We start from the raw sequence: 26,320 nt of genomic DNA, 5'->3' as shown, positions 1-26,320 counted from the left end.
TCTGTCCATAACAACCCCCCGTATAGTGTATAGTGCACACGACCAAAATGTTTGAAATCATCAGATTTTAGTGGAATTCCCCCTTAAACCAAGAGAAAGTCTAAATGTGCTGACAACAACATTTCCAAAAGCCACACTATATTTTCCAAGTGAAACGGCTTTTCTTTTATCTGGGTTTCCATTGATCTACTTTATGCTACATTGAAACAGTTTTCTGAACAGAATTGTGCGCTTTATGAAAATTAAAACAAAAGCAACTGACAGTCAGGTAGTACACCTGTATATTTACTGAAAATAATCTGCTTTTAAAATGTACATAAAGTTTTATGATATAAAGTAAAATACTTAAAATATACTTAAAAAACTAAACTGATATGAGAAAGAACATCTCAATACAATCCGTGCAAGATTCAGTTCTACATTTATGAAGTAGAAACATCTATTGTGGTGGATTGGGTGGGCCTAGATCCACCCAGATCGCATTTAGATCGCCCATCCATTCAACATTAACAACGATACAGCACGATTAAACGATTTCATCTGGCAGGTAGGCTATGTGTGTGCGTGGTTAGATCAACTGGAAGAAATGTGTTGTGGAGAGGTCTTTCTCTTTGTTCATTTGGTCTAGGTAACGCCACGGGTCATTTAAAAACTGATTTTAAAAAAATGTAGCTGAGTCTGTAGTGTGATTTCCTTTGGGACTGGCCCACCTGATTCACTGCTGGGTCACTGATTATTTTTGGCTCCTCTATTAATTAATATGAATGAGAATTGAAAACTGGTAAATACATAAATTGCATAAATACGTAAAATTGCACAATTCATCGGTTTTATTCATATGCACAACGAATGAATAATTGTTAATGTCACAGGAACACAACGCACAATTTAGGGAACTCCACTTATGGTTCGCAAAGCTGATATCCAAGTAATGTGACTGATTCATCTTCTTATAATGCTTGCAGCGGGGGTTCTGGAGATTATTCACACGTGCGGACAATTTGCAACACATTCACTTTATATTGGAGGGGGTGATAAAGCAAACAACCCAAGTTACTTATTACAAATATATGCCGATTACACAACGTACTAAACTGTCAATCCCTTTAAAAAACCATTTGGAAACACATGACGACAGACGAGTAAATTAAGACTGAGTCCCAAACAGCAAAGGCCGATACAATAAATAAAGACTGAAATTTGGAAGAAAAAAAAAACCAAAACAACAGAAAAGCTGCTTCTTTCAGTTCGTCTCTTCCTTGATGCTTGCCAATTTATTTGAGAGTAACTGGGAGACATTGGGGCACTTCACATTTATTTTAGTTAACTGAAACTGACGTCAAGGCTGCCGGTAATACTGTTGATTTCCAGCCCACTTTTCCGTTCTAATACTGCGTATTCCTCCCTCGGCCGCGCAAGCCGCAGCAGGGCGAATGGCGCATCTTTCGGAGGGAGGCGAGCGCTTATCGGAATAGCGGTGGGCGTAGTGAAGCAGTAAACGCAGCGCGCTTCCAGCCCGTTTTGCGGTATAGCCCGCCCCTTTTCATTTTCGGCTCACCGATTGGACAGCTGGAGCGAAGCCCTCATGTTTAATTCACGAGCTAAGTTTCATTTCGCTTAGATAATGGTTCATCGGTCGCTCCCCATCTTTCGTGCAGTCCACATGGTTGTTGCTATTAGGTGCAATATTCTTGCGAGTTAACCTGAACCCAGACTGGGCTGTTATTGCGCCCTGAGAGTTTCCACACACCAGGTTCACAAGTTCAAGTTCTCCCCTTTTGGAAGTATTAGGTGCAATTATAAAGTACTCTGGAGGATAATATTCAAGGAGAAAGTACGGTAAGCATTAATTTATTAATTAAATTACGGTAAAAATCGTAACTGCGCTTAGTAGCATACTTGAGATTTTTAGCGGTCCTTTACGTGTCTGTCGAAGTACGGCTAGATGTGGCATTTATTTATAAAAAAAAGACAGTGGGAGAACAGCACTGCTGTTACTGGCATACTGAAGTCACACACTATAGTGTCTTTTTTTTCGCATCCAAATCACTCATACCACAATTATACGACGTAATGTCTCATTTTCTTTTTCCCGTATTTCTCACGCGTGCAAAAATCACGTTTGTTATAGGACTTACTCATACACGTAGGCGACAGTCTATCGTATCCGCAAAATGAGGAACAGCAGCGTTGTTTTTCTGCATGCTGGTTTTAAATCAGTGAGCAGCAACTACCGTAGGGGTCTCAGTGGTGGGAAGGTAACTGCCTGCCATCTAAAATTTTGGAAACCTGAAATGTTCTTACAAGTGTGACATCCATAATATCATGAAAGAAAATGTTCCCACACTAACATCTATCTATGTGCTTAGAAAATACATTTTTTTCATTTTTATCTATCTATCTATCTATCTATCTATCTATCTATCTATCTAGTTACTTAGTTTTTTTTGTTCTTTGGGGTACACAGAGACTAGTAACACACACATCTGTGGTACATTTCTGACTGTTGGTATTGTTCTTAGTATGAGCTACTGTTGTAGGTGTAGGAAATATTCTCAAAATTACCGTTGATTGCGGGTCTGGAATAACCAATCTGAAAAATAACCATCCTTCATTTGTTTTGTTTTCTCCTTTTGTTTTGCCTTGCCAAATACATACCAACACTGAATGATTTAAGAACATAAGAACATAAGAACTATACAAACGAGAGGAGGCCATTCGGCCCATCGAGCTCGCTTGGGGAGAACTTAACTAATAGCTCAGAGTTGTTAAAATCTTATCTAGCTCTGATTTAAAGGAACCCAAGGATTCAGCTTGCACTACGTTATCAGGAAGACTGTTCCATACTCTGACTACACGCTGTGTAAAGAAGTGCTTCCTTAAATCCAGTTTGAAATGTTCTCCCGCTAATTTCCACCTATGGCCACGAGTTCTTGTATTTGAACTAATGCTGAAGTAACTATCCGGTTGAACAGCATCCAAACCTGTTAGAATCTTATAGACCTGGCATGTGTCATGTTTTTACAGGCAGTGAAAGGAAGAAGGAAGTCAATGTAACAAACACACTTCCTTTCAACAACATAACATGATTACTCTGTTATGCAATTACTACCGGGGTGCACTGCAGGGAACCCTTTGTGTCCAAACTTCCTACTTGCAAAATATACAAGAGCCACCGTTTCCAGATTAGTTTAATGACCATCATTTGGCTCGTGGCACAAAGTCGAATGCACAAGAAAACAAAAACAAACAAGTAAAAAACATTCAGCTACGTCAACACACTTCATTGAGTTGACTTGACATGTGTACCTTAATTCTGTGTCCTGTGCATCACGTAGTCGATGTTTGCTGTTTAATCTAGGTACTCCACAAAGATAAAAAAATAGTGTATCGACAGAAAGCCATCTCACTGTAATTCACCAGCCTTAACTGATTCAGTGTACTCATGTCTTTCTGTTCTTCTGTCGCTGAATTTGCTTCAGGTATCTGTTTGGCAGGTATCTGACAGGTCTGATCAGTTTTCCAAGGACATTTACTGTAAATTGATTTTCAAGATTTTTTTTGTACAATTTCCCACGGTCAGGACACTATCAGGACCCTGTAGCCAGAGCTTGAGGTTTTCATGTGCGCTAAGCTTTTGGCAAATGTACACAGAAGTAGGTAACACTCTGCTGTTTTTTGTCAGAAATTGATCTGATATAGATGTTGAAGTGTGGCAGTGAAGAAGGGTGCACAGGGCGGCCCACTGAGAAATCTACCTACATCCGTGGGTGAAGAAGACATATCGGGTTGCTTGTGATTGTTCTGACTGCAAAGCAGACTGATTGCTTATGACATGCTGAAGGTCAGGCTGAGCCTATGTCCATGGCACCATAACCTGCCTGATTATCACTGACTTTAAGCAATGTATAACTACCTTTGTCATGTCAGGCACTCTCTGCAGGTGCAGCACCTGTGCCAGAGAGGGAGTTGAACTTCCTGGAGTATTTCCGTATGGCAAACAATTAATGTATTGACTGGCATACTGTAACACAATAATAGGCAGTGTTTCTGGTAAATGTCATCATAGCTACTTTTCAAGTTATAAAGGCTGCGGGCAAAATAGAAAGGATGAGCTTGAACCACAATTCAAGCTATTATTAACTTGGGCTAAATACGATTATGTAGCCTATCCACGCTTATATGGTTCACCCAGCAGTTTATTAAACAAGGGGTACTGTAGATGCATTAGGTATGGAGCTATTATAGACAGTTACTGTAGGTTTCTGCTGTTAAATGGCATATTTGCTTTCACCAAATTTTAAATAGTATTTGAAGGAGGTAGCTACTATTACTGAGTTTTCGCAAGTATGGGCTGAATATGTTTCCAGCTTTTGTTTTTTTTTTTTCTTTTCTTTTACTGTTGTCGGTTTTTTCAACATAATCAATATTACAGCATACAGTGTGTTGTACTTCTTTTTTATATATGTGTGTAGAGATAGCTCCCAATTTCAGGATATAAAGATGTATGAGAATTTTCTGCGGCAAAAATGTTTCCTTTTTCATTTTTTTTTTTTTCTTTTAATTTGCACGCAACTGAACGCACGCTGCCCAAAAACGCTGTCTGACACTTTCCTATGGAGCCCCTGAAAGGACCTGAACAGAAAAACGAAATGCGAAACTATCTCGTGCGCACGCGAAAGTAAAAGCATTTTTTTTTTCAGATAACTTTGCTTTAAAAAATATCTGCTGTGCATGCCCGATTTGTACCTTGCACGTTTGTGCATGCGTAGCATCACACTTTACGGTATATTTTACAATGGTACCAGATTAGTACCACTTTCACAACCCATCCTGACCCCATCAATACACCAGGTTAATTTTATGTACTGTATGTGAGCTCCACCAGCTCAGCAGGGGCTACAGGAAGAAAAACACCACCCCATCTGCTAAAAATCAAAATGACAAAAACCGATTGCCAATGTTACAATTTGGGTTTTTTGTCCAAGGATTTTTTTTGTATAAATGTGCATATATATTTGATTAAATATTTTTTCTAGTGATAGCTTTGTGTTTCCTTTGTTTATTTGGCAAACATTTATGATGATTTTTTTTTTTTGGCTGGAACCAAAGTCATAATTTTTATAACATTTCTCTAGTTCTCGATTCACAAGCAGTAATTTGGAACGGATTAGCTCGTAAAGTTGAGAACTACCTGTACTTCTGATTCAGTTACTGAGTAACAGCCTTATGTTACAAGTTCTTGGAAGTTCTTGGATGTTCCTCAAACCCTCTGAGTTGGATGGGTAGCTACTGTACTCTGTTTGCAAAGCGGTTTTTCACTCCAAAACTACAAAGTGGGAAATGAAAACCTCGTAGAGCCATTGGTGAGAAAGTCTTCTGAAAAGAGGAAAGTTGGTTAATTAAGAAGCGAAGGATGGACAGAAGGACGGCTCCGCCTGTTTTGATCATTATTGTTATGTGTTCTTTGGGGTGATCATTTCTGGCTCGGCCTCAAAGGCATCTCATTAATCTACACCTTTTCATCTGTTCTATTTTTTTTAGTTAGAAGATTTAAAAGTAAGCACAGTTAAACCCAAATAATTTGAAGGAAACTATGAAGTCATTGGGCTGATGATCTTAGAAGGACGACATGTAATGTTGTATCAAGAAGTCCTTGCAGACTTGTGGTCCACAGCTGAGATGCCCAATTTCTTTTGTGCCTCCGCATTTGATTTTTTGTCCGAAAACCACATCCACTCAGTCTGCGCTGTGTGATTTTTCTCTTGTCTTGTTTCCTGATTCAGCTCGCAGTTTTATTTGGTGCTGGAAGTTCCCCTGCTTGTTGGGAAATGGTGTGGGGCGTTCTCAGCGTCGTGGTACCAGCTTTTGAGGTTTTCTGCGGAAGCACACTACAATTGTCGCATTTCTCTAATTAAGTAGCTAGTTGGCATGACCTTGACACAGAGCTGTTCTTTGACCTTCGCTTTTCCAGGGAATATTATTACGAAATCGGCATATTTCATTACTTCAAAGTAAAGAGTTTCACTGACTTTGGTGACATGCTGACTAATGGAAATTTACTAAACAAAAAAAAAATGAGTCACACACTTTGTAGTGAGATCTGTGTTGATTATATACCATTGTATAAATATCGTCATGCCTCCATTTTTAAAACGAACGTCAATAACTTTGATGTTTCTATAGTGACCACATAGCAGCGTGCTCGACCACAGCGAATGTTGATGTTTGATGTTTTAAAGCCAGCTGATCAGATAATGTAGAAAACGCCTCCTTGTTGACTTCCTCTATCTTTTCTCTGTACAGGGCTGCGGAGTCACGGTCAGCATGGCCCAGTGGAACCAGTTGCAGCAGCTGGACCCCAGATATTTGGAGCAGCTGTACCACTTATACAATGACAGCTTCCCCATGGAACTGCGGCAGTTCCTGGCCCCCTGGATAGAGAGCCAGGACTGGTGGGTGACTTAAAGAGCTTGCAGGTGGAATTGTGGGTCATCATGCACCATTTCAGGAACATGGGGGGGTCTTTGCAACAAAAAACTATAATGACAGTTATGCTGAGGGAGAAAAAAACCACAACTCGGGCAGTGTGAGACTCTTTGGGTTTGGATGGTGAACAGAAGGACACCGGCTCAAGGCCCTTTGCTGACAGTGTAACGCCACTTTTGGGCCCTTGAGCAAGGCCCTTAATCCCATTTTTTCCAGGGGACTGGCTGACCCTACACTCTGATCCACGTTGCTTTGGAAAAAACCATCCCGTAAATAAATGAATGTGAATTTGGAAGCCCATATCTGTGAAATTCTTATCCAGGCAGATAAATAGATGGAAGAAGTACAGAAAGCACAACAGTTTAAAACAAGATCACAGCTGCAGCGGTAATGTAACAGGAGACCCGATAGCATGTAAATGCACTAATAGGATTGTGTGAATAGACGTGGACAGGAAGCCACAGGACCATTAGTGTTTAATCTAGGAAATTCAGCACGTCTAATTAATGTGAATAGGCCGAAGACCCAACCACATCAATATGAGCATTTAATATAGGAAACTGAGATGTACAGTCAAGACTTTGAGGACATTTTGAGATGGGAGGGAGAATAAGAGAGAAAAACTAGCAGACCAGTAGTGCGTTTCCCAAAAACTGCTGTTAGCAACTTACATGGTTGGGACCCATTCATTTGCATGGTTCCAACTAAGTTGCTAACATAATTAGCAGCTATGCTTTTGAAGCATAGGGGAAGTTTCATCATATACAGACCATAACTAGAGCCGGTCTTTTTAAATTCCATTATCTAAATCCCTGAATCTCACTATCAGTACCTGAGCCTTAATATGGTCATTATGATTAATAATGCCATCAGAGTGGTGATTCTGGGAAGTGGAGATACTGGGCTGATCATATTCCAAGCAGATAATCCCACATGATGGAGGAAACTGATGATTTTACGTGTCGACGTTGTGATTACATAAGGCTCTATCGTGATTTATTATGCGGATATTTGCAGAAACTAGACCTTTTTAAAACAATGATGACTGTAATTGTGACCCTGGACAAGGACAAGTTGCCAGTATTGTAGTTTAATCATAAATAACAGTATGCCTTTCTGTGCTATACTTTTTCCTTGTATTAGTGTTGTGGAGGGTCTTTTTTGCAGGGGATTACATTACTAGTTTGGTAAGTCTTTGTCGTTCAGTCCTAGTCAAATCTGAAACATGATTTTCTGACTGTTTTCAAGCTGTCAGTGTGCAATAAGGCAACTTTTCACTTCCTCATCTACGCTATGCCCCAGTCAGCCAGCTGTTACTCCAGATATCTCCCACGTCAAGCCTGAATGAAAATGCACAGCATCAGTTTGTAACTCTGAAGAACGAAAGTGAACATAGCTAATGTCCTTGTACGGTGGTTGAACTTGCCGCAAATCTCACAAGAGTGCAGCTGGTGAGGAAAGGTGCAGGAGTCATTTTTGTCCTCTTTGTCTAAAGGCAAATCAGTGATGGGTTTGTGTCACCTTTTCTCAAAACTGACCGTGATTCACTTCCTCTCCCCACACGCTCAGCAAATTCTATATTCTATATTCTATATATTGGATACCCATATTTCTTCAGCAGGAGGACCAAGATAACAGTTTGTAAGGACCATAATGTCTAGCTACAGCCCTGCTTGTGTATGCTCAACAGCAGAGGTGGACATTTCAGGTCCAGAAAGTAAAAATCCAGACCGGGATTTTGTTTCAACCAACCAGTTGAGTATAAAGAGTCACAGTCACAGAGTACTCAACTGGTTGGTTGAAACAAAATCCAGGTCTGGATTTTTACCTTCTGTACCTGAAATGTCCGCCTCTGCTCGACAGTGAAATGGGGTCAGTCACGCAAGGACAGCCTCAGAGTCGTGGTCAGTGGACTTCTGTTGAATCTGAATGTTTGCTCAGGGCCTACGCTGCCAACAAAGAATCCCACGCCACCCTGGTGTTCCACAACCTCCTGGGGGAGATCGACCAGCAGTACAGCCGCTTCCTACAGGAGAACAACGTCCTCTACCAGCACAACCTGAGGAGGATCAAACAGAACCTCCAGAGCAAATATTTGGAGAAGCCTATGGAGATTGCCCGCATCGTGGCCCACTGCCTATGGGAAGAACAGCGCCTCCTGCAGACTGCCACTACCGCCTCCCAGGTGTCTATATTTCTCAAGATAATGCTTTTTGGGGTTGGTGGTCTAACTTTTTTGGACGAGGTTGTGTAGCCAAAGCCTGTAGCTTAAAACCTTAGCTTCTCCCCGGACAGGACGGCCAGGCTATTCATCCATCTGGACCGGTTGTCACTGAGAAGCAACAGATGCTGGAGCACAACCTGCAGGACATCAGGAAGAAGGTGCAGGTGAGTGTAGACTGGGTCCCAAAAACCAACATCTAGCCAGATATGCTATTAAAACAAGAGATTCTTCAAAATGCTCTGAACATTGTTTACGTGGTTAATGTTCCAGTATTATTGGTTTCTATTGATCCTCAGAGATTTAATTTATTTCAGTTGGTGCATAAGATGAAATTATACTGGCAGCTTATTATTATTTTTGCGAAAGAAAAAAAAACACGAGGCACTTACTGGAAACGGAAAATTCCGGGCCGCGCACTCCGTGTGTACACGATTGTATTACAACCACACAATAAATGTTTGGCAGCAATTCCTGGCAGTGCAGACGACTAGAGCCTGTGTATTTAAAGAGAACGTGATAACGTGAAAAAAAACACAATGTTTTTTTTTCCGATTATTAGGACATGGAACAAAAGATGAAAATGCTGGAGAACCTGCAGGATGACTTTGACTTCAACTACAAAACGCTCAAAAGCCAAGGAGGTGAGACTGAAGGAGTTTGGCTGGAGCTCTGGGCTTAGGTTTTCGTATATTCCTTCTGCTGTCAAAATGCGACTGTGGTATACGCCGGCCACCGGAACTTGCCGACAAGAACGGCACAGATTCTCCGGTTCGAGGCGTCCCTACACAGGTGTCCCCCAACTGATGCTGCGCTCTCTTTTCGGCGCAGAGCTGACCCAGGATCTGAACGGTAACGGGCAGGCGGCGGCCGTCAGGCTGAAGATGTCCCAGCTGGAGCAGATGTTAAGTGCACTGGATGGGCTTCGCAGGGTGAGCGCGGCCGACCTTCCCGGAGGCTGCATCCGTGTCGAGGCAGATCCAGCATCTGATAATGTCATATTCCATTAGAAATCGACAATGCAGACGTGCATCCAGCCAGTAATTCTGGGCGAAGACACAGCAGTAGGGGGCTCTGAAGTGCACACCACCACACATTAACAAATTCCAGTAGCATTTACAAAAATGCAAAAACATGTTAACACACAAAAAAAGTGAGGTAACAGTTTACATAAGGCCATGATTTTAGTAATTTATAAACATCCATAACACATTATAATGCATTCATAAAGCATTATAAACTTGGCTATAAATACTTGGTAACGCTTTACATTAAGTGCACCTTCATAATGCATATATAGAACATTCGTAAGCAGCGTGCAAGTACACTTTAACATCCTAACATCCCTTAACAGCATTATTATACATTAATAACAAACATTACATGATTATACAATTATAATGTTTGTTATTATTATATAATGTTTGTTATTAATATATATTACAGCTGTTAAAGGATGTTAGGATGTTAAGGTGTACTTGCATGCTGCTTATGAATGTTCTATCTATGCATTATGAATGCATTATGAAGGTGCAGTTAATGTAAAGCGTTACCGAATATTTACGCTATCTAGCGCTCATTGGTGTTATTTTAAACTGTTATATTTAGCTATATTTATGTTTGATGCTTTAAAAAATCTCTCAGGATGATGATAAAGCATGCAACTGCAGAAAACTGCAAAAGCCAGAATAATTAGGAAATGTTGTGCTTGTGTTTGAAGTGGATACGGCCCGACAGAGAGCAGTGCATGGAGACTGCGAGGAAACGCAGACGGATCGTAGACGAGCGTGAATGGATTGGTTCTGGAGGTCATGCTTTCTTTGCAGCAAATGGTGACGGAGATGGGAGGCTTGTTGACGGCCATGGAGTTCGTGCAGAAGAATATGATGGAGGAGGAGCTGGCCGACTGGAAAAGGCGGCAGCAGATCGCCTGTATCGGAGGGCCCCCAAAAATCTGCTTGGATCGCCTGGAGACCTGGTAGGCGGAACTCTAAGAGGAGCCATGCTTGGAGTCATCTTCAGCATGTTGGACTTTGAGGCAGGGGCATGGAGGAGCAGGGGTACCCTCGCAGATTCAGGGGGTCTCATGCTTCACTTCTGGGGGCCCTGCAAATTTTACTGGGGGGAGGGAGCAAAAATTCTACTGTTACCCCCCCCCCCCCACCCATGGTGGACAAATTCCAACTGCCTTGGAGGATACAAATATGTCATCAAATTTAAAATGGCAACCCTGACAGGGGCCCCAAAGTGACAATTTGCCAGGGCCCCAAAGTGACAATTTGTTAGGGGCCCCAAAGTGACAATTTGCCAGGGCCCCAAAGTGACAATTTGTCAGGGGCCCCAAAGTGACAATTTGCCAGGGCCCCAAAGTGACAATTTGTCAGGGGCCCCAAAGTGACAATTTGCCAGGGCCCCAAAGTGACAATTTGTCAGGGGCCCCAAAGTGACAATTTGTTAGGGGCCCGAGAACTTCTAGTTAGTCCCCCGCTTTGGATGATAATAGAAGCAACATTTACTAACACACACATAATAATCCCAAAATCCTCTGCTCCATGAAAAGAGTAAATAACGTTTTATGCTTTCTTAAATGTGTTGTATCTAATTTAATTATAATTATCCCTCTTAAAGGAAACCTTCAAAAGCACAGGTTTTAAGCAGTGCTGGGGACATTACTCACAAAGTAATCCACTAGAGACAGAGACGGAAAGCTCAGGTCCAGATAGTATAAATCCAAAGTTGAGCTCAGCTGGTTGGTTGTAACAAAACCTTGGTCTGGATTTATACTTTCTGGACCTCTGTCTTTAATGGATTATTTTTGTGAGTAGTTTCTCCACCACTGGTTTTAAGGTAACCCTTTAATAGCTAAGTGATTTTTTTTTGCCAGAATGCCAGGCAATTAACTAACTCAGAGATATGCTGTGTATTATTTCTATAGAGTTCTGTGCAAACAAATGAAAATGAAAATAGTAGATTTGCAGCACCTGCCCTCCCTGGTGGGCGGGGCTACACTGGCCTGGCCGTGCTCATTAAGTCAATCCCTAAATCAGGATCACATCCCTGGCGGAGTCGCAGCTGCAGATTCGGCAGCAGATCAAAAAGCTGGAGGAACTTCAGCAGAAGGTGTCCTACAAAGGAGACCCCATCATCCAGCACCGACCTGCCCTGGAGGAGAAAATCGTGGACATCTTCAGGAACCTAATGAAGAGGTGAACTCTCAGGGCAGAACCAAGTGTGTGTGTGTGTGTGTGTGTGTGTGTGTGCGTCATGTGATAAAAACCTTTTGATAGTTATTTTTATAACAATTTTTTTTATAACTCAGTTTTATAAAGATTTCTGACTTTCGCAGCCGCTTTTTAAATATTTATTAAACTTAGGTAACAGAGCAGGAGACAGTTTGATGTTGGGGAGGGACACAACTTAATAATTTATATGCAGAGATCTGTTTATTAGGTTGCGAGGGGGGAATGAAGCCAAATTAAAAATTGGGGGTTACACGCCCCCCCCGCTGATTCCTGTGCCCCTGCGCTTAGGTTGTTTACTACTCCCTTATATTTGCTGTATGCAACACAATGATGGCAGAGTTTAATGCGCCCCCCCTTGTCCTGTTGTGGTACTGCAGTGCTTTTGTGGTCGAGCGCCAGCCATGTATGCCGATGCATCCTGACCGGCCTTTGGTCATCAAGACGGGAGTTCAGTTTACCACCAAAGTCAGGTAGGAAATGCCCTTCCCATGTTTATGGTACTCTACGGTATGCAGCTACTGTATCCTCACCTTATCAGCTGATAGGGTGACAATGAATGACTATTCAAAGGAAGGGCACTGTTCTTTTTTTAAACCATAATGTGTTTTACCTGATTAAAATTTAACACATGAACTTTGAGTTGTTTTGGTTCTGTCCAGGTTACTGGTGAAGTTTCCAGAGCTAAACTATCAACTAAAAATTAAAGTTTGTATCGACAAGTGAGTAAACAGATCGTCCTTTTTCACAATCAGATATTTTAGCATTCTTACAAGAATGTGCAAAGGACTCGGGCAGCCAGACTTAATCAGTCTGTTTTTTTCTCTGTTGGTTTCTGTAGAGAGTCGGGTGATGTAGCTTCTCTGCGTGGGTAAGTGGGCACTCCCTTGTCATGAAGGCACCCATCAGGTTCCGGAATTGTGCAATAAATAGGTGCTTTGTGAATGTGCATTTCTATTTGAAGATAATTAGGCATTTACTAGAAGTGCAATTCTATTAACATGACCAGACCTGCGTTTTTATTGATATATATATTGATATATTTTGATATATTTTATATATATAAAAAAGCAGGCATATGTATATGGGCAGTGGTGGTTTGATGGATAGGGAAGCGTACTTGTAATTGAAAGATTGCTGGTTCAAATCCCCGACCAGCAAATCACCACTGAGGTGCCCCCCCAGGCACTGCCCCCCCAGGCACTGCTCCCCTGGGCGCTGAATTAGCTGCAATTTGCTATGTCACGATGTCACATATGGGTTAAATGCAGAGGACACATTTCGTTGTTGTGCACTGTGTGCTGTGGTGTGTTAACAATGACCACTGATCACCAAATTCTATTCTATATATATTTGATATTATTATTTAAATTGTGGTGATTTAGGTCTCGTAAGTTCAACATCTTGGGCACCAACACCAAGGTGATGAACATGGAAGAATCTAACAACGGCAGCTTGTCTGCAGAGTTTAAGCACCTGGTGAGCGCTAATGATAGCTAATGACATTGTGGTGGATGGCGGCCTAATGCTGACGCCTCCTTGTGTGGCCCTGATGGGCGTTTCGCATCGCTCTGCCCTGGTCTTGTGTTGCCCCTATAACAGCTTGCATCCATCCTTTCAGACTCTGAGGGAGCAGAGGTGTGGCAACGGGGGCCGGGCCAACAGTGACGTGAGTGTCTCACGCAGCCTGAGCCTTGCTGCCTACTGGTCACCTGTCATGTCGACTGTCACACAACAACACAGAATGTAACCGAATGTTAGTGAGCTGAATCGCGGGGCTTTTACGATGCATGCTCAGTAGGTGCCATGACGGATGTAAGGCATCTCATTTTATCTAGGCTGAAGAACACTAGCAAAGCAAAGAATAATTAATTTCATATTTTATGGCTTTAAATAGTGAATATCTGGCAAATAAACCATTTAACTATATATACAGTGATATGACATTATTATTGCTATTGTGGAGTTGGCTATTACATGGTATGTTTAACACTACGTATCTGCTGTACTTCATAGACCTTCTGTTTAAAATTGTAAAAAGCACATGTGCGACTGGATCTTCGGTGTGTCTGCAGGCCTCACTGATCGTTACTGAGGAGCTTCACCTCATCACCTTTGAGACGGAGGTGTATCACCAGGGCCTCAAGATTGACCTGGAGGTGAAGCATCTTTGCAATTCTATTTACTCATTTGGAGATTTTACAGGAGTGGTTTCAGTACCATAAGTACCTTCAATTTGTGCCTTAGAAAACTATGCTGTTTACTGAAATATTTTTTCTCTAAACAGCTCATTCTATGCAGTACACGTTTGAAGTAACTTTTACAGACAAATATTCAGCTGTTGAGTAGCTGTCATGTTGGGACTAGGAGCGGGAGACAGGACCCTGGCAACAATAGGGAAAATTTATCATTTATACACAAGTAACGAGTTGGACAAGAAGCAGCTACCTGTCATTGACAATTAACCAAATACTAGGGACTAGGGACTAGGGCTACACAGGAGATACTTGGAACAAAGGTGAAGCAAGACATAAATACACAACACAGTTCAAATTGGAACAACTAACAACAGAAGCACAAAAACCTGCACAAACACTGAAATACACAAACAGAAGATAACATTTAACAAGGGGGCTTACAAACGCAAAATGTCCAAACCCATTACAGATGGGGAGCACAACTCTCACCCGCCCGCATGGCCCGTTCAGCCATGCAGTAGCACAGACAGCAGGGGAACACACTTGGAATGGTGAGAAGTGCTAAGGCAAAGGAAACACAGGGAAAGTAACAGGATGACCAGCAACACCTGCTGGCCAAATGAGGAAATGACAAACAGGACAGATCAAGACAAGGACCGGTCCTGACGTTAGCCAGTTTGCTATAACAAATCTAAAATTAACTGATCTAGGCATGTAACTATTAAAATATACTTTTCAGCTATTGATAGTTGTATTCTTTTGCCAAAATGATGTGTAAGAAAGAGCTCTGGGGCCCATTTCAGCATCAAGTATACAGGCACCTGTGAAGGAGATCTTAACGTTCCAAGCGCTCCGCCTCTCAGCATGCTAATATTAAACACTCAATGGCTGAGCCCTGGCACAGGGCCTCGCATTTCTGTTACCGGTGATTAATAAAACAGTGAGTAATCTGCCACTGTGGGCCTTGGATTTCACAGCAGCCTGCAAATTAGGCCGCAAATGAGCATGGCAGTGATGCTCAGCAGCGCCCCAGACCCTCTAGGTGCCCGGCTCTTGCTGGGCTGCGCGTGCCAGACGGCGATGGCTCTATAATCCGCGCCGCCCTGTGCCTCACGCTAATGTCAGCCTTGCCCGCCTCACTGGGGTCTCCTCCTATTATGACAAAATGGGATTTCATTCGCTGATTAAGGGGATCATCATGTACCATTAATGTCTAGGACAGTCGCAGCAAGGAGAGAATTCTGTGGTTGTGATGGATGAATTAAGTCTTATAGAGGAGGTATAGAAACAGGAATTTAAAAAAAAAGGAATTAAAATAAAGTGTGGTTTGTTTATAGCTACTATAAAAATAATAACAGCTCAATTCAATTGAAATTTTTTTTATAAAGCACTCTTTCCCTACACCACTATACCTACACAATCATAAACATGCACAACACACAGAGGAAGCAGAAAATGCTAGAAGATAGTAGAGAAGAACAAGGACACCTTAGATATGACTATTAGGGGGAAGAATTAACTTCCCAGGGTCCAGGAGCTGTGGTCACATTTGCATATTGGGTGGTAAGACGACAAGATTAATGGTCTGATCAAAATGTGAACCAATGCATACTCTCGTTAGTCTTTTTCAGTGTGTTTCTGTTCCTGTTTTGTTCTCCACAGACTCACTCTTTGCCAGTGGTCGTGATCTCCAACATCTGTCAGATGCCTAATGCTTGGGCCTCCATCTTGTGGTACAACATGTTGACCAATCACCCCAAGGTAATATTCCACGCCCTGGGAGCTCCTGATTAGAAACCCTGGATATCAGTGAAATAACTGAAGAACCTACAAGTATTTTGAGAGTTTTGACAATATTGACAATGCGACTTTAATAAATCACTTAAGGGGTGGAATGTATTTTAGATTGAGACGCAGTATCAGTAATGCTCAGGTAACATAGTCGTGGAGATCTTACACCTAATTTCAAGATTATGGATTTCCGAGACTCTTCACAGATTGATCTTTTCATCGATTCAACCTTCCGTAAGGAAACACCTGAGAGACCACAGTTACCTAATCAATAGTGAAATGAAATGATTATATAATATATAGATTATGCTCCTTGTATTTGTGTCATCAGAACGTGAACTTCTTCACCAAGCCACCAGTGGGAACATGGGACCAAGTGGCTGAGGTCTTGAGCTGGCAGTTCTCCTCCACCACCAAAAGAGGACTGACCATTGAGCAGCTGTCCACACTGGCCGAGAAGCTGCTTGGTAAGAGCATACTGTCATGACCACATCCTTACCTCATCCGCCCTTAGAGCTCCTGTCACTCCGCCTCTGGCCTTATGATCCATCTCATTACTTGCTGCTTTGATCTCCCTGCACATGATGTTCTTGTGCTATTTTTGTTAGGACCATTAGTGAACTACTCCGGATGCCAGATCACTTGGGCGAAGTTCTGCAAAGTACGTATCTCATCCACTGCCACGTTCATTAAGTTGACTATAAATATCTGTGTAGCCTTTTTAAAACTCAACAATTTTCTGCATATCATTGATCTAGGAAAACATGGCTGGCAAAGGCTTCTCCTTCTGGGTGTGGTTAGACAACATCATAGACTTGGTGAAGAAATATATTCTGGCTCTCTGGAATGAAGGGTGAGGAGATATGTATTGCTCTGTAATAATAATCATAATAGATAACTGTAGGTGAGAGCAAGCTGGCTGTGAAGGGCAGCCAGCCATAGCAGCACCCAGGGGTTAAGGGCCTTGCTCAAGGACCCACCGACGTGCCAAGGCTGGGCTTGAACCAGCGACCTTCTGATCACAAGTCCAGAGGCTTAGCCCACTGAGGGCAGCACTGCTAGTCATTTAAAGAGCTTTAATTCTCAGTGGTCTTTCTCGTTTGTTTGCTAAATTGAAGTATGTTTGTTAAATTGAAGAAGTAAATTTGAAGTTGCCTACTTGTAAATACACTTAGCATTGTCAACACGGGCAAGGGTATAGAATTATTACGTCGAATTCTTCTTAGTACTCACTGATGGAGCGTGCAGGAGACCCATGGACCACGGAAATCCGGGTCATGCGATTGAAAATAGAGCGACACGTTGTCCTCCGGAGGGCCTCAGACACTAACGCGCCAAGGTCTAATTTTGCTCACTCTTCAGGTTCATCATGGGCTTCATCAGCAAGGAGCGCGAGAGGGCAATCCTGAACCCCAAGCCACCCGGGACCTTCCTGCTGCGATTCAGCGAGAGCAGCAAAGAGGGCGGCATCACCTTCACGTGGGTGGAGAAGGACATCAGCGGTAGGGGTTTGTCACCGTCTGCTGCAGCCCCAGTGCCCTATGATTCATCATCTTTGAAGACAAGAGTCAATATGTTCATGATAATTAACACATCTTTGCGTTTGTACCCATAATACTAAATAAATAGTTATTTAACCTCTGTGAAAATGCCTGGCCAACTACTTCATATAGTACTTCTGTGATGCACATCTCCCTAACACTCAACAAATTCTAATTTGTGAAAAGCCATCCATTGTGAATCCTGTCGCAGGCACCAACTTGCTAGTTTCTATTTGAGTTTATCCTATTCTCTTTCACATAGCCAAAAACTATAATCTATAAGGGAGCCCCAGATGGTCCACGGGAGCTGGGGAGAAGCAAAAAATGTGGACCGTCTCGGGGTCCATGAGGACGCGCTTGAGAAACACTGATGGACGGGGACACTGTAAAGCGAGGGAACGTGAGGACGATTCCAAGGGCCCCTGAGTGACTGCGGCCCTAAAAAATTTGGAACATAATCCAATTGATCTGGGTTGGAGGCCTAATATAATATGCTTTCATGGGGCCCAAAACCTTTAGCGGCATCCCCCGCTGATGTATAATATATGCTGCAGTTCTGCGCATTGTTGGAAGGTTTTGATACAACTGTGTAATTCACTCAGTCATCTCTGTGTTCTCTGTATTTTCCGGTGGCCGTTTTGCTTATTTTTTTTTTTTTATTTGTGTGTGTATCGCAATCAGGCAAGACACAGATCCAGTCCGTAGAGCCCTACACAAAGCAGCAGCTCAACAGCATGTCCTTCGCGGACATCATCATGGGCTACAAGATCATGGACGCCACCAACATCCTGGTGTCGCCGCTGGTGTACCTCTACCCAGACATCGCCAAAGAAGATGCCTTTGGGAAGTACTGCAGAGCAGAAGCCATAGAGCAGCCAGACTTGACTGACCCGGGTAACATCTCTCATATCCATTCCCTTGGTCAGGTAGATGTATTTGAGGGACCACTGGTACACGGATTAGCAGCCTGTTGAAGACCCCCCCCCCTTTTAAAAATAAAAAATCTGGCCACAATCTGATATTAAAAGCTTAAATTCTTGAAGGTTTTACCTGAAGCATGATTCAATACATCATGTGTATACTAAAAATGACGATTTGCTTTTCTAATTTTAATTTTTTTTTCCCCTCTCTAATAGCTCACGTCCAGTACTTGAAGACGAAGTTCATTTGTGTGACACCGTAAGTATGCCCTGAGACATATTAGTGTTTACTGCTGAAATTTCCAGAACTGTGGATTTTCACTTTGGGCATAGCAGTGTGCGTCACACGGAAAAAGTTGCAAGCCTTCGCCTTGATAATAGTCTGATTGGTTATGTTGGCATATTTGACCTTGAGGTGGGTCATTGGATTGTGTTCTGAGTCACACACTGAGTGCTCATCACCAAGATGTGAAAAGCAAAGACAATTTAGAGCAGAAACAAAACACTTGTGTGTGTTTTTTTTTCCGGCTTTCAGGAGGTTTAGCTCCTTGACCTTCATTCTGAGTCTGCTGTTGAAGGGATGGCCTGCAGTGTTTTTCTGTTTATGTGCACCGGCTGCCGCTCCTTCCAAATCTGACTGTCATGGACGAAATTTGGCAGGTGTAAATAATGCCACGGAGGCGTCTCTGCATTTACACTGCAGAAGGTCAAGGCCGTCCATCTGATAGCAGCCGAACGCGCGGGGATGTAGAGCAGTGTTTCCCAATCCGGTCCTCAGGGAGCCAGACAGCCCACGTTTTTGCTCCCTGTGGAGAACTGGGAGGGAGCAAAAACGTGGACTTTGTGGCAGGGAGCTGGGAGGGAGCAAAAACGTGGACTGTGTGGCACTAATGTTGAGAGTTTGTTGTTACATTCTCATCTTAGTTTTGCATGGTCAGAGTTTTGTTTACAAGCATAATATATTGTAGATTTATGTTGATTAAATATCCAATCCTGGTGCTAGACTATTAAGCAGGACCAGCTGTAGAGCATATATGTCTCCAGTTTTGGCTTTTCTATACTGGCTCCCAGTAAAATATAGGATAGAGTTTAATTTCAGAAATATTTGCATATAAAGTTCTTTACAGTTAAGTGTCCACTTACTACTGTGATCATTTGATTTCATGCCCATGAACATTAGACCAGCCAGCAGTGTGGTATCTTTTAAACTGCATCTGAAAACATTTTTGCACTGACAGTCCTATTACTGATGTATGTAAATGATTGTTTCATTTCCTGTGAAGCACCGTATGGCATTTGTTGTGCCATATAAATAAGCAACTTACCTACGTACTTAACCATGCATGTTCCATAAGCACTTTTCCAGTGCAAGGTTGCAGTGAACTGAGAAACGATCTCAGGCTGCACTCGGTGTGAGGCAGGGGACACCTGCTATATGATGTGAAACCATCAAAGAACACCTGCATGCACAATCGTTCGATATGAGCAATCTTATTAAGCGCTGATTTGCATAACCACATTTGTTTTCCAAACGCATCTACTCCTCTGACGTCTCTGCTCATATCGCTGTCGGCCCGTAGCTTTCTTCTCTAATCATGTTTCCAGTAAAGGTTAGCCTTTTGCGTCTTCAGACGTACGTGTCCTTGCAAAATCTGCTTTAGGTGATAACAGAAAACAGATCACAGTCGCGTTTGAACCCTGTGTGTGCATTTGAACCGAGCGTTTTGATCGCCCTTTTGGCTCCTTGTACAGATGTCCTCTGCCGCATGGAAAGAAAAAAAAAAATGCTGAAACCAGAGTAAACTGGCACTGCCGTTAGCTTCAGGGTACGCTCTCCTCTGCAAGGTCTTTGCAGGCTTGTGGAGCAGTGCCAGCAGTTTGAGAAATCTGCTCTGTGCTCTTAGGACTGACTGAGCTGAACGATTGCTCTAAGGGCACATATTTGTTAAAATTCAACGGGCTCCAAGTAAATCAGTGTCTCTCCTACTCATTCAAGTGTGTTTCTTTTCCACATCAATTACTTTCTGTGCAGCCTTATTCATAATATTACAGCTGGATAGAGTAGCCTGGTCTCGTTTCTGAAGCCGAAATGTTGAGCGCGACCAATTCGTTTTCTCAGGGAGCTGGTGCCCAGCTTGTAACAAAACAGTAGTCCCCACTGGTCATTCTTCTCTGGTTGTTCTGAGTTGTTCGCAGTCTTATAAAGCCTCAGGCAGCATTATATACCCCTTTGCTCAAAGGATGAAATTTTTAATTAGTGATCCAAGCTGGGTTTGAAAATGTTGCTCATTGGAATATAATGGCAGTTGTCAAGTAACATTAGTACTGACCTGCGGCGATCAGCAGGAAGCTGGATGTCGATCGACTTCTATGTGAGCTTGTTAGCACTGACAGCTGACAAAAATGGTGTGAGAAATTTGTTATGACTGGGAAGCTTGGGTACATGTGTGTGCATGTATGCAAATGCGCTTCCCGTGTCTCATTTCACTGTCTGCTTTGTCATAGCACTAATTCAGGTAACACCAGTGACCTTCTCCTCATGTCACCCCGGACCCTGGACTCGCTGATGCACAACGAGGGGACTGAAGCCAACCCTGGCCCAATGGGTGAGACTTTATTTTTTAAAGCATTTTTGATTGTAAAATCTCTTCTGTGCATTGACAACCAGGGATCTTTGAGTACACCATTTTTAGGCTGCATTGATAATCGCTTGGGACTTTTTATTCTGGTTCTTATTCACTATAGTGTATGAAATTCAAAATGTTTTTACCTTAACAATTTTTAATACTTGTTTATTATAAATCATTAATGAATTAAAGCAATAGAACAAAGGAGCCACCCTACTTTCTACGGTCAAAGTCTATATATTTTTGAAATTGTAACACTCTGTAAACCTCAATTTGTAAATCCGTTTTTCTAAGAAATTATGTGCAACCATGATACTTTGTTCTTCTTCAGTTTACGCTACTGGTGTAATGTAATATATTTATTTGAAGAAATGTGGCTGAGTCTCGGCAGACTGAACAGATTAGAGTACTTTAATACTTAAGATCAGTGATAAATAATATTTTATGCATTTGCAATGTGATCTTTGATGCAAAATCACGTAATTGTAAAAAAGGAGTCTTCTTTTTACTAAAAGGTGTGCTGCCGATGGTTGGCAATGCCTGCATCCACGTACTCCTAGTCAGATCCAGTTAGAGTCCTTTATGAATGTCGTTTTGTCCTTGAGCCAATTTTGAAACACAAATTAAACACCTCATTTCTGCAAGGAAGCATTCTAAGGATCTGATCTTCACTTCATGCGTGAGGTTCCGCTTTTTGCCAACAGTGAGCCTTTGTGTTTTTGTTTTTGTACAGAATCTCTTACTCTGGACATGGAACTCAGCTCCGATGTTGCCTCCCCAATGTGAGGAGGACTCCACATCCATGCACCCATACTATTATTGTACTTAACTTCTTTTTAATTTTTTAATTTATACTAATATTTAATCTATGGGTTATCCTTTAAACCAGCGTTTCTCATCCTGGTCTTGGGGGACCCCCAGACAGTCCACCTTTTTGCTCCCTCCCAGCTCCCTGCCAGACAGTCCACATTTTTGCTTCCTCCCAGCTCCCTGCCAGACAGTCCACCTTTTTGCTCCCTCTCAGCTCCCGGCAGGACCGGTTTGAGAAATACTGCTTGAAACGGTGTAGAAGCCCATCTTTGGATGGCTACCAGTGGTGAAGCTTAATATTGCTAATTATTCTTTGACCATTAGCACTTTTTTATTGTTCTCTTGGACCTTCGTGGCTGTCAGCGCACTTGTCTTGACTCATGTTGACCAGTCGCTGATGAAAATGACCACAGGTTAAAGAAACCTTTTGGGAGCCAGAACTAAAGAGTGGTGATGGATTCTCTTTGATTTACTGTAATGGGAAAAAATATGTAGTTGTTCAGTTGTACAGTGAATGGTAACACTGCCTGTCTTCCCAACACGAATGTGTGGACAAGGTTTTAAAATAGCATGCAGTTTACTGTAAATGTTTTTAAAGGTAGACAACTAGAATATAGCATGAAATTTCCTGTTAGGGTCAATGATGCTGTACAATTTTATTTGGTGTGTCCTTATGCAGCAAATTCATATGTAATCTGTTAGGCTATGGTTTTTTTTCCAGTGTTGTTTTGCTGATGTCTCTGTGCTGTTTACTTTTATTGGGATTATCAACATAGACACCCATAGTATTATACCATCCATATGTCCAGCACTGTTTTAGTACTGAACCAGGTGCTATGGGTACAGATAAGATCATTTATTTGTACTGATTATTCTGTATTTAATGTTCTGCATTTGATTTTCACATTGTAATGATGGGACTGATTATTGAACATATTTTCACCTTTTTATTACAACAGATTTTCCTGTTATCATGTACTGCTTTAAGCAGTTGCTTTTTTTAACGGTTAAGACTCAGAAATCCTTTTTTTTAAGTCACTGCATAGTTTGCTTTGAATTGCAGAATAAAACAAATATGATTTGTCAGTACTGGCTAATATAACTTCTCTTTTTCAGACTTTGCTGTAGTTTCAAACAGAATTCCCCAAAACAATGAATGTTTGATGGTGCTTTTTGCCACCAGCCTCACAGACTCTCCAAAGCTTTGAGAGATAAATAGCATGCAGATGGCTTTTGGTTTCAAAAGAACCTGTTAGTGCACTCTTACTTTTAATAATGCCTTTTGAAACAAATAGTTTCTTAATAAAGACAAATTAAGCTGACGGCTGCTGTATGTTCTTGTGGATTAGATATTTGTAGACATTAATTCTTACAAGGTCTCCTACAGAGGTATCTGAGCTCATTTGATGGCCATCGTGAGCATGATTTTTGCATGCTTTTCTCTTCGTTTCTTGACTTCCAGTATTTAAAAAAATATCCTGTATGAGATAGGCTTGCATCCAAAACAGCAGCATCCTGAGGCTGAAAGCACAGAATTAGAGATAGACTTAACCATTCATATCCCATTCCTAAATAAGAACTAGTTGTATAACACATTCTACAACCTCACCTACCTCGATATCATTAGGAGTAAGGATCATGTATGTATCGGTTTTCACACAGCAATTTCTGTGCTGTATAGTATCACATTTTGTCTACAGATGCTGCACAGCATCTACCAAAACAGTTCAGATTCATGCAAAAAAATGAATAAATAAAAATGAGTAGAATTTGTGAACATATGGTCTCAGGACAACTCCGGAGTGCAGTGTGCATCACCCAAAGGCACTGTGCTCATTTGTAAGAGCGTGGCAGCCGCTTTCACGATGCAGTCGAGTAGGCGTGTCCACGAAGAGGCACTTATGATCAACAGATGCTGACTCATTCTCTGCAGGAAAGAACCAGGGCACCTCCTACCTCTCTGCCTTCCAGTCAGGCGGGGGAAATCAATTTGTTGTGAGCACATTGCCTGGGGAGAGGTGCCCCGCGCACAGTGCCTGCTGAGAGCAAGGGCTGATGGGAAGGAAAAGTATCGTCTCAGTGCATTTTCAGCAGGATTTTGATACTATTGATCATAATATTTTTGGGCTTACCTCAAGTCAAATATGCAAAACTGTTAACATGATTTTTCTTGTGGTTTAACAGTGAGCTCTTCTGTTCTTAGAGAATGTTAAGATTTCTCTCTCTTCACATATCATATACTAAAAAAAAAAAGTCTGGTCTCGTAACAAGATATTCATCACCAGGGAGTATTGTGTTAGGGTTAGATCAGGGGTGGCCCCTTATCCGCAAAGGGATAGAGTGTTTGCAAGTTTTTGGTATGACCTTTAGGTCAGCTGTTCAAACCCAGGTGTGAGGACACCTCAGCCAATCAGTCCTCTAATTAGTAATCTAATTAGTGAGCTGCAGCGAAAACCTGCATACACAGCGGTCCTTTCTGGGTAAGATTGCCCACCCCTAGGTTAGGTGTATAATAGAAGTTTTTTTTTTTTGAGAATTTTTGAAAACTATTTTTGACGGACTAGTTACAAATATCAAAAAGTAACCCCCTGCCCATTACTTGAACCTAATATTAATACGCATCAGGAAACAGGAAAGGTTCTTCTCAAAGTACACCTTCCTTCCACAAACGGCAGTGCATGACTTGAGTGACTTCAGTCTACAAAGGTCAGTGAGGATAAAAGTCACCTAGGCAACAACACACTGTCCCTCTTCCTGTTTCTCCCAAAGACTGATTTCAGTAGATTTCCAGCATGAGGATTTAAACAAAAAGCTGGCTGACTCTAGCATACTCTCCTCTCTAATGATAGTAGTTCAACAAACCACCATCTTTCTTCTCAAAGTTATGCTATAAGTAAAAGTTTTCCTAATTTACATACAACCATGATTGAGAATTGTTACCGTAATTAATATATGCGAGTCATGTAAAGAAATTCATCAATTGAGGGTAATACATATAGCAAATGGCCTGTTAATTTCCATAATAACAAGACTTATAATGATATTATGACCGAAAAGGGCCTTTCACAATCAGTCTGCTGCCGTGTATCGACACTCAATGTTGTCATCAGAAGTAGCAGGAGAGACGTCGCACCACGGCCACCAGGTGTCGCCATGCTCCAGCGTGACGCAGGGTTTTCTGAAAGCGATAGGCAACGCTTCATTTCTTAAATTAAAATCCTAATCACTTTTCAAAAGTTTTCCAACTGTGTTTAATTACTAAAGGAAATGAAAGACAGAGTATACGATGTAGATCTGTTTTTTTGCCATAGTGAATAATAAAACAATTAGAAATGCACGATCATGGGCGTAAATTACGGGGGTGGGGGGGTTGTAGCCCCCCGAATAAATCAAAATCAGCTAATACAACCCCCCCAATAATTATGTTTCCCCCGTAATGGGTGGAGACCTCAACCCCCCCAATGTTCCAGCCAAAGTTACGCCCTTGTGCACGATGAAGACAAACTTCTTTTATACTTACAGGTATCCCTCAACAATCACAAGTTTGGCATATCGAGACTTAGATAAACCAATCATACTAATTACTTTAATATTAATTCCGGAAATTTATTCAACAAATATCTTATCCAGGCCAGTTTAATTAAGATTGCGATCGCGGCGCGAAACTTCTCAGCTCTAACGAAGATACGTCAAGATGTTGATGTGTGGGAGAACTAATGAGGCGGCTACCGCTAAACTGGGGACAGAGCAAAGTCTGATGAGCCAATTAATTTGAGTGTTGTTCTGGGTGAAATCGATTGAATAACATAATAGGTGCTATTTGTGGCAAGTCAAGATTAAATGTTTAGAGGGGTAGACTTTCGACTGGCATGTTCCTTTTCTGCCTTGTGCCATGTCCATCCTGGGGAAAAATCCAGACTGAGCATGACCCTACAAATGGATGGATGGTGCACATTTAGCAATATCAGTTCTTTACTTAATCTAGTAACACTCATAAACTCTTGACTTAATTTGTATGAAGCGTAAGAACTGTCATCGTATTTCAGATTTCCCCCTGCCTGAAAGTTAACCTGAAAAGAAGACTAGTAGGTAGCAGAATAAAGTACACAAAAACAACAGGGATCTAGCAGCTATCGCTGCTTAAATCGTAATAAAGCATTCATTTTTTTCGAATGTGAACAGCCCCAAGCAAAGCAATAACAACGCAAACGCCAGCAAGTGCGTTAAATGTAGTATTTATCCGTACTACTGCATTATATCATTGTTATTTTGTCAATGACGCTGAAATGTATGAGAAAACCTTCCCGAGTGTTTTATAAAGAAGGAACACGCACAATAATGATAGAAATACTGATCCTTGTTGGCTGCAGCACGCACAGCGGCTGATGGTAGATTCTGTCAGGAAGGTCCAGTATTTGCTTTGCGCTATTATGGAATAAGGATTGATTTAACAGTATTTTTAAGAAATTAATATAATTCCAATT

At 41.8% G+C, this 26,320-nt stretch overlaps 1 protein-coding gene across 1 annotated transcript; it reads left to right on the top strand.

Moving 5' to 3' along the window:
- The first annotated feature begins 1,608 nt into the window (after positions 1 to 1,608).
- On the top strand, positions 1,609 to 23,158 carry LOC111856019 (signal transducer and activator of transcription 3-like). Its single transcript, XM_023835617.2, has 23 exons — positions 1,609 to 1,839; positions 6,307 to 6,455; positions 8,431 to 8,674; positions 8,785 to 8,877; positions 9,273 to 9,354; positions 9,542 to 9,642; positions 10,537 to 10,688; positions 11,758 to 11,916; positions 12,330 to 12,422; positions 12,612 to 12,671; positions 12,791 to 12,820; positions 13,335 to 13,428; positions 13,571 to 13,618; positions 14,025 to 14,108; positions 15,810 to 15,908; positions 16,270 to 16,405; positions 16,547 to 16,599; positions 16,697 to 16,791; positions 17,301 to 17,440; positions 18,161 to 18,373; positions 18,616 to 18,658; positions 20,905 to 21,005; positions 21,760 to 23,158. Exons 2-23 carry the CDS (start codon positions 6,328 to 6,330, stop codon positions 21,810 to 21,812), a joined length of 2,301 nt encoding a protein of 766 aa, XP_023691385.1. The 5' UTR covers positions 1,609 to 1,839; positions 6,307 to 6,327; the 3' UTR covers positions 21,813 to 23,158.
- The last annotated feature ends 3,162 nt before the right edge of the window (positions 23,159 to 26,320 follow it).

The sequence above is a fragment of the Paramormyrops kingsleyae genome, chromosome 22 (genome assembly GCF_048594095.1).
Source record: "Paramormyrops kingsleyae isolate MSU_618 chromosome 22, PKINGS_0.4, whole genome shotgun sequence".
Taxonomy (NCBI): domain Eukaryota; kingdom Metazoa; phylum Chordata; class Actinopteri; order Osteoglossiformes; family Mormyridae; genus Paramormyrops; species Paramormyrops kingsleyae.
Note: the sequence above shows the minus strand (reverse complement) of the source record. Positions and strands in the feature narration are given on the sequence as shown.

Bases quoted from the DNA above. Each gene is read 5' to 3' on its own strand.
- LOC111856019 (XM_023835617.2), top strand. From the start codon at position 6,328: ATGGCCCAGTGGAACCAGTTGCAGCAGCTGGACCCCAGATATTTGGAG. The intron at 13,619-14,024 runs GTGAGTGTCTCA...GTGTGTCTGCAG, and splicing joins GGGGCCGGGCCAACAGTGAC to GCCTCACTGATCGTTACTGA. The intron at 18,374-18,615 runs GTAACATCTCTC...CCTCTCTAATAG, and splicing joins GCCAGACTTGACTGACCCGG to CTCACGTCCAGTACTTGAAG.